This window comes from Protomyctophum bolini (assembly GCF_963924005.1).
Source record: "Protomyctophum bolini genome assembly, chromosome: 21".
NCBI lineage: Eukaryota > Metazoa > Chordata > Actinopteri > Myctophiformes > Myctophidae > Protomyctophum > Protomyctophum bolini.
This window is the reverse complement of record NC_137882.1, coordinates 18052100-18058760: the sequence shown is the minus strand read 5'-3', so window position 1 is coordinate 18058760 and position 6661 is coordinate 18052100. Positions and strand designations below refer to the sequence as shown.

At 43.7% G+C, this 6661-nt stretch overlaps 1 protein-coding gene across 1 annotated transcript; it reads left to right on the top strand.

Moving 5' to 3' along the window:
* Nucleotides 1-1995: 1995 nt before the first annotated feature.
* chst2b (carbohydrate (N-acetylglucosamine-6-O) sulfotransferase 2b) lies at nucleotides 1996-4764 on the top strand. Its single transcript, XM_080794389.1, has one exon. It carries the CDS (start codon nucleotides 2579-2581, stop codon nucleotides 3974-3976), a length of 1398 nt encoding a protein of 465 aa, XP_080650515.1. The 5' UTR covers nucleotides 1996-2578; the 3' UTR covers nucleotides 3977-4764.
* Nucleotides 4765-6661: the final 1897 nt, after the last annotated feature.

Here is a 6661-nt window from a genome sequence, read left to right as displayed (position 1 = left end):
GTATATCCAAATGTTAGAGATTCAGGACCCTGTCGACAAGAGAGGCCTGCTAGAGGAACGCATGAGTCTCTCAGTCGACTCAAACTTGCATCAAATGTTTTTACTGCATGTGTACTAGTACACAGTAAAAAGTGTAGGCCTATAGGCTATGTGAGTCTAAAGAAGAGGGGAAATGTGTTACTTAGCCTAACCCAGCGTCCTTGCAAATAAAGGCAAAATTAAGACACAGAATGAGACAATTAATGTAGGCTATTCACAATTAAACTGTGATGTAGGTCTATGTGTATAGCCTATGAGTGCGTATGGCGAAAGTGTGCGTTTCTTTTCCGTGTGTGTGGGCGCCATATAATTCTAACTATATGACATTTACAGTGTGTGATTTTATTAGGATCAATGATGTAGGGCAGGCTATAGGAAGCAATGAAGCATATACTATATTATGCTTCAAATCTGTCAGTTTGACAGACAGACAGACAGACAGACAGACAGACAGACAGACAGACAGACAGAGAGACAGACAGAGAGACAGACAGACTCAATCACTCACTCAGACATAAACCCTCATAAATACCTCCCAAGACCTGCAGTTGCAAAAGAAAAAGCTCCAGCAGATGGCGGTGTGTACAAAGCTATTACTTATAGAACATCTGCATAGGTGAATAAATAGTAAATAAACTACTACAGGTTACCAAAAGTAGGCATTATGTAAAACATTGTAGGCCTAGTAGCTAGAGATCACTTTGATTAGGCTATTGTCGGCCTATACAATGCGATTACGGAGACACGCATTATGTCCTGATCTCTCTAAGTTCTATAGTCCTATACTTTACCTATAGTCCTACTTGACCTATAGGCCTATAGCCTACGTAACGACGCCAGTTTCTGGCCCAGATATATCCCGGCCTCGTTCTCCCGGTGTGCGCGTGCGTCACGGTGCGTGTGGGCTGTAATCCAAAACTGGCAACCATCTGAAGGGAGATGATTGTCAGTCTGCTGCATGTTGAGCATGTGGTTCACCCGTTCAAACATATGGGTTTATCACTTCCCAGGCTCTGTCGATTCCAAGGGAACAGCTGTCATATGTCAGATTAGTGCCGATTCCAATTGAGCAGAGAGGATTGTCAGTTACACCGCGCTGCGCGCTGACCCGTGCGTGTTGACTGCCTGGGGAACTGCAACTGGAGTAGGCTAAAATATAAATCAGGTTATGCCTTTTTATTATAGATCTGTGCCACAGATCTATGGCATGCTAAAAGTTATAATTGAGGCAGATAAGACAAAACCAATGTAATATACAGGCTATTCTCGTTAGTGTAGTCTTAATAGCTGCTATAGCCTGAGGATCAGAGTATAAGACCACATGTAGGGTATTTCACCCTTTTTACATTGGTTTCCTGACTTTTACTTTTATGCAAATTCAAAATCGATAAACTATATCTATGATAGCCATACCCTTGATCCAAGGCTATATAACGGTTATAACCTATCCAGTTATCCACTAAAGAAGTCCTTAAGGGTATAAGGCTAAGGACCAGAGGCGAGCTAATATCCTCCAATCCCAATGTCCAAAGAGGACTGCCATCAACTTGGCTCGCTTTTGTTTAAAAAAAAAGGAAAAAAATAAAGAAAAGAAAGATCAACATATAAGTTGCTGTCCAGACGAATCTCGTTGCGTAATCTTTTAATAGTCTCCAAATAGCCACACGTGATGTAAAAATAGTGTAGGTAGACGTGTATTTTATATGGAAAATTAAGTTTAAAGGATGGAGATTGTAGCGTTAAGTCAGACCTCTTTGTACCATAACAACAGCATCATTTCCCACCGTCTACCATTGTAATGTCGGGAGGGGGGGGACAGGACAGAGTTGACAGACGCACGCCACAGCCAATGGCTCGACTGGCAGACGCGCGTGGACACGCTAGGAGCCAATCGCATCCCTCGGAGGGAGGGACTAGTCCCTGTATTCTGATTGAATCAGTCCAGTTTGTATTAGTAGTTGGACGCACGGGAGATCAGGAAGAAAAGGAATATACTTTATGAAATACCGCAGCCCTCTGGATATATAGCGGCCATTCATCTCTTTCCCCCGTGGCATATAAACGGCATATAACGTAAGTTGCAGCCGACGAGCGAAATGATCCCGGTTCTATTGTCCGCAACGCTTGAATCTGACTCCAGGCTGCATTTCACAGGGATGCATCTCATGATAACTGCGCAGAGATGCATCTGCTGAACATGGACAAACAGGGCGTCTTGTTATTTCGATGAAGGCTTGTTTTCTTTATTATTTTGACCACGGGCCAGTTGCAGAATTACTGTAACGTTCGGGAATGGACAACGTCAATATAACCCGACGTGTTTCTGTTTCGTATATGAAGAAGAGCATTGCGCAGTGCAGTGAATACGCGTTATCGTGTTTTTAGATTTTTTAGTGCGATATCTAATTGGTGGCGACTGTATTACCTAATAAGTGGAATTCCAACTGCTCGCCAGCTCCTATATAGAGCGTGTTTTTAGTGCACTGTAAATGTGAGCAGCTTTCACCAAGCCATAAGACCCACTCTCCCGAGGTTACAGATGAGAGGCAAACAATATCATCAACAACTGAAGTTGACAGCACCCTGGGAAAAGGATGCTGGCTATGGGAGGAAGCTCAAAACCTACAGGAACCATACTAAGATAATAGCACAGCCTGGGATCGTGATGAAAGTCCTACGCCGAAAGAGGATTGTGTTATTTATGGCCTATTTCCTACTGCTGGTGCTCACTATGCTGAACTTGGCCAACTACAAATGGACTAAAGAGCCCCAGCAGTGTAATCGTCAGATGAGAAGCACCACTTATCAGAGCAGATCTGATATCCGCTTCCTGTACAGGCCATCCCTGGCCAAAAAGAGACAGCTGGTCTATGTGCTGACCACCTGGAGATCGGGCTCCTCCTTTTTCGGGGAGCTTTTTAACCAAAATCCGGAAGTGTTCTTCCTGTACGAGCCAATGTGGCACATCTGGCAAAAACTGTACCCGGGCGATGCCGTTTCTTTGCAAGGGGCAGCCCGGGACATGCTGAGCTCCTTGTATCGCTGTGACCTTTCTGTTTTTCAGTTGTATAACAGCCCCGGAGGAAAGAACTTTACCTCCCTGGGACTCTTTGGGGCTACCCTCAACAAGGTGGTGTGCTCCTATCCGCTCTGTTCGGCCTACAGGAAGGAGGTGGTGGGCATGGTGGACGATAAGCTGTGTAAAAAGTGCCCCCCTCAGAGCCTCCGACTGTTAGAGGAGGAGTGCCTCAAATACAACACCATAGTCATTAAAGGGGTTCGCATTCTGGACGTGAACGTGTTGGCCCCGCTCATGGAGGACCCCTCCTTGGACTTGAAAGTGATTCACCTTGTCAGAGACCCCCGGGCCGTGGCCAATTCCAGGATCAAATCCAGACACGGCCTGATAAGGGAGAACTTACAGGTGGTCCGGAGTAGGGACCCTAAACTGCGCCGGATACCTTTCGTGGACCCCAGCCACAAAGCCAACAAGAAGGACGGCTCAGACTACCACTCGATCGGTGCGATGGAGGTGATCTGCGACCGCACCTCCAGGACGTTGAGGACTGCCTTAAACCCGCCCAGCTGGCTCAAGGGGAAGTACATGGCCGTGCGGTACGAGGACCTGGTGGAGAGCCCGGTGAAGACTCTGCGCAGCATCTACCGCTTTGCCAACCTGACTGCCAACCACGACATCGAGTCATTCGCCCTGAACATGACCAGCGGCTCCAGCTCGTCCTCCAAGCCGTTCATAGTCTCGTCCAGGAACGCCACACAGGCTGCCAGTGCATGGAGAACAGTGCTCAGCATTCAGCAGATCAAACAAGTGGAGGACTATTGCCACCATTCCATGTCCGTGCTGGGGTACGATCGAGTCAGAACGGCAGGAGAGGCGAAGGACTTGAGCAAGTCTTTACTGTCTCACTCCAAACTGTGATAACGCCACACCCCCTCCTCTCCTGCCACCAAAGACGTTTAAATTAATGTTAATTTTGCATCGAGTGCCGTTTCCTCTTATTGTGGAATTAAAGCTTTACTTTAAATCAGTGTTTTGGACAAGCTCTACTGGCCACATTTGGAATGTATCTTTGTTTCTCTCATTTGAATTGCAGTGGTATTTGAAGGGACCACGGCTATTTTGTAAACAGGAATACTGGATGTGTTTGACAATGCAAGCCTATGAACAAATGACTTGAACAGAGAAGCTGCAACCATGAAATACAAATGTAGAATTTGATGTATCTTGCTATGAAAACACTTCAAAGTGGATGTTTTTGGGCGTTATTTTTTGAATGTTCAAAACCTCGAGGAAAAAAATAAGAATTTGGTTTTTCCAGTCTACGGTACATATTGTCTGTAAAAGTGAAAATAGTGGATGGAAGAAACAAAACAAAAAAAGAATAATTGATGAAAAAAAATGCATTGTTAATATTTCTTTGTAACAGCTGGTTTGACTCAGAGACAATCATTACATTGGTCTGTTAATGTGCCATAGATGGAAGGTGTCAAGAGTAGATAACAGAACAGCAGTAAGTCTAGGAAAAAGGGATGTTTTTTACTTTTGTCACTGAATCATCACAGGATGATATCACACTGTAGACCAGGGGTCTTCAACAGGGGGTCTGGGACCCCTATAGGGGGTCTGCCAAATCTTTGTGTGAGAGGATTTGTATTATTTTATATGAACCACTTGAACCCTAGCATCTCTATTCTGAGGAACATTTTAGCCGATCTACAAGCTCACAACGCCTTGCGCTGTGAGGCGCTGTGAGCTTGTAGATCGGCTATTTCCGGCTAAGAGGTTTGGTGTAGGGGGGACAAGGAGCAAATCAAGTACTACGTATGGAAGGTTTAAGTGGTGAAATGTTTGAAATGAACAAAAAACGTGAATTTACACAACACTGATGATAGTCAATGAAGTTGCTGTAGATGATGCCATAGGGAGAGAGAGTCCTCTGAATGACTATCAATGTTGGTGTAAGCAGTGTGTTCTACCATTTCAATTGTTTACAAGTGCTTGCTCGAAATCACATGGCCTGGGAATATTGCATCAAGTAAAGTTCACAGTGAATGAGATCATGTATGCATCTGTTTGGAACAACACAACGCCATTTACCTACACTACCACATTTAAGTTTCTTCAAAGACAACATTTTTCAAAACACTCTGACCAGTGGTTCTCAGGGACGGATTAACCCCCACGAGGGTTTTTCCGTGTTTTTATCATCTTTTTGACCTAAATTTAACAAAATCAATGGCCAATGCAGGGCCCCAGGAGCCCTTTTCAGGGCGTCAAACCCAGTACCACGCGGTCCAATTTCCCTGAAGGGCCCCTGAGAGCCAAGGGCCCCTGGGCCACGGCCCCACTGGCCCAATGGCTAATTTGTCCCTGGTGGTTCTCAAACCCTTTTGGTGCTACTGATGCACACTTGAACAAATAAACGATTGAATAAGAAATGCCACACACTTTGAGCAGAGCTCAAGAATTGGCTATATATATTGAGGCTTTTTACAAGCAACAAATACCTACCGAAACATCATTATGTAACATTTGCATAGACTTAAGGAGGTAGGGAAGTTTGCGCTCTAAACTCAAGGCTTACTATAACAGGGGTGAGAGGCCAGCATGAAAGACCATAAACAAAAAGAAAGGGCTTGCACACTGAAGGATGAAAACTGAGGCTCTTTGGATGCAAAAAATAGACAGAAATGTCACTTTATTTTCACCATGTCACTTTTTGCACTTTGGTGAGTATAGACAATGTTTTGTATCCAAAGAGCTTCCGTTTCCATCCTTCAGTGTGCAAGGCTCTAATTTTTGTTTATGCAAAGTAATACAATATTTTGGACCAAACAAATAATTACAAAGAAGAAAAACAAGAAAAAAAAGTGTTTTAACCTGCTGTTTTCTTCTTCTTTCTAATTATTTGTTCGGCCCGAAAAATTGTGTTTGTTGTCATGATTTCTCACGCCTCGAGTTGGCTTTGTACGAGGCTTAAAAGGTCTTTAAATAAAGACTTTTGAAAAGTCTTTGAGGAAAATGAACAGGGAATCATTTCCTGGGCCCTGGTAGCGGACGGGACTGCGACACTCTTTAATGGCCAATCTCAAGATCCTCTTATTAGTTATGTAACAACACCTTTTGGGTGAAATGATTAAGACATATTCAAATATCATATAGGCTAGTTTGTTTTGGTTCAGTTATTTGTTTTCTGAAAAACAAAGGCAAAAAGACTGGCCATTATTTGTGCAAGGTAACGATATTCTATCGTCTGTGGTATAAGAGCCAGTTCAATTGCAGCTCATGATGATAACAGTATTTTCTGAAGTAAAACTCTTTAGATTAGAATATGGAAACCTTGGCTCAGTGGCAATGCTGTAGTAACACAAAAAATGCTCAAGAAGTTGAAAACATAAAAGACGATGTCAACAGCTGAGATAAAGGACAAAATAAACTCATAACACAGAGGGGGTACTGTTAAAATAATCCCATGACAAAAGGCTTTTTGCCGTCATTCAATAGTGAATGTCGGCAACAAGGGGGCAGATCTGTTAACAGTTGTATGTAAGTGTTTCAGTGCAAGGTGTTGCGTTGAGTGAGTTTCCCGCTTGTACATGTTCA

Coding starts and splice junctions, on each gene's coding strand:
- chst2b (XM_080794389.1), top strand. CDS start 2,579: ATGAGAGGCAAACAATATCATCAACAACTGAAGTTGACAGCACCCTGG.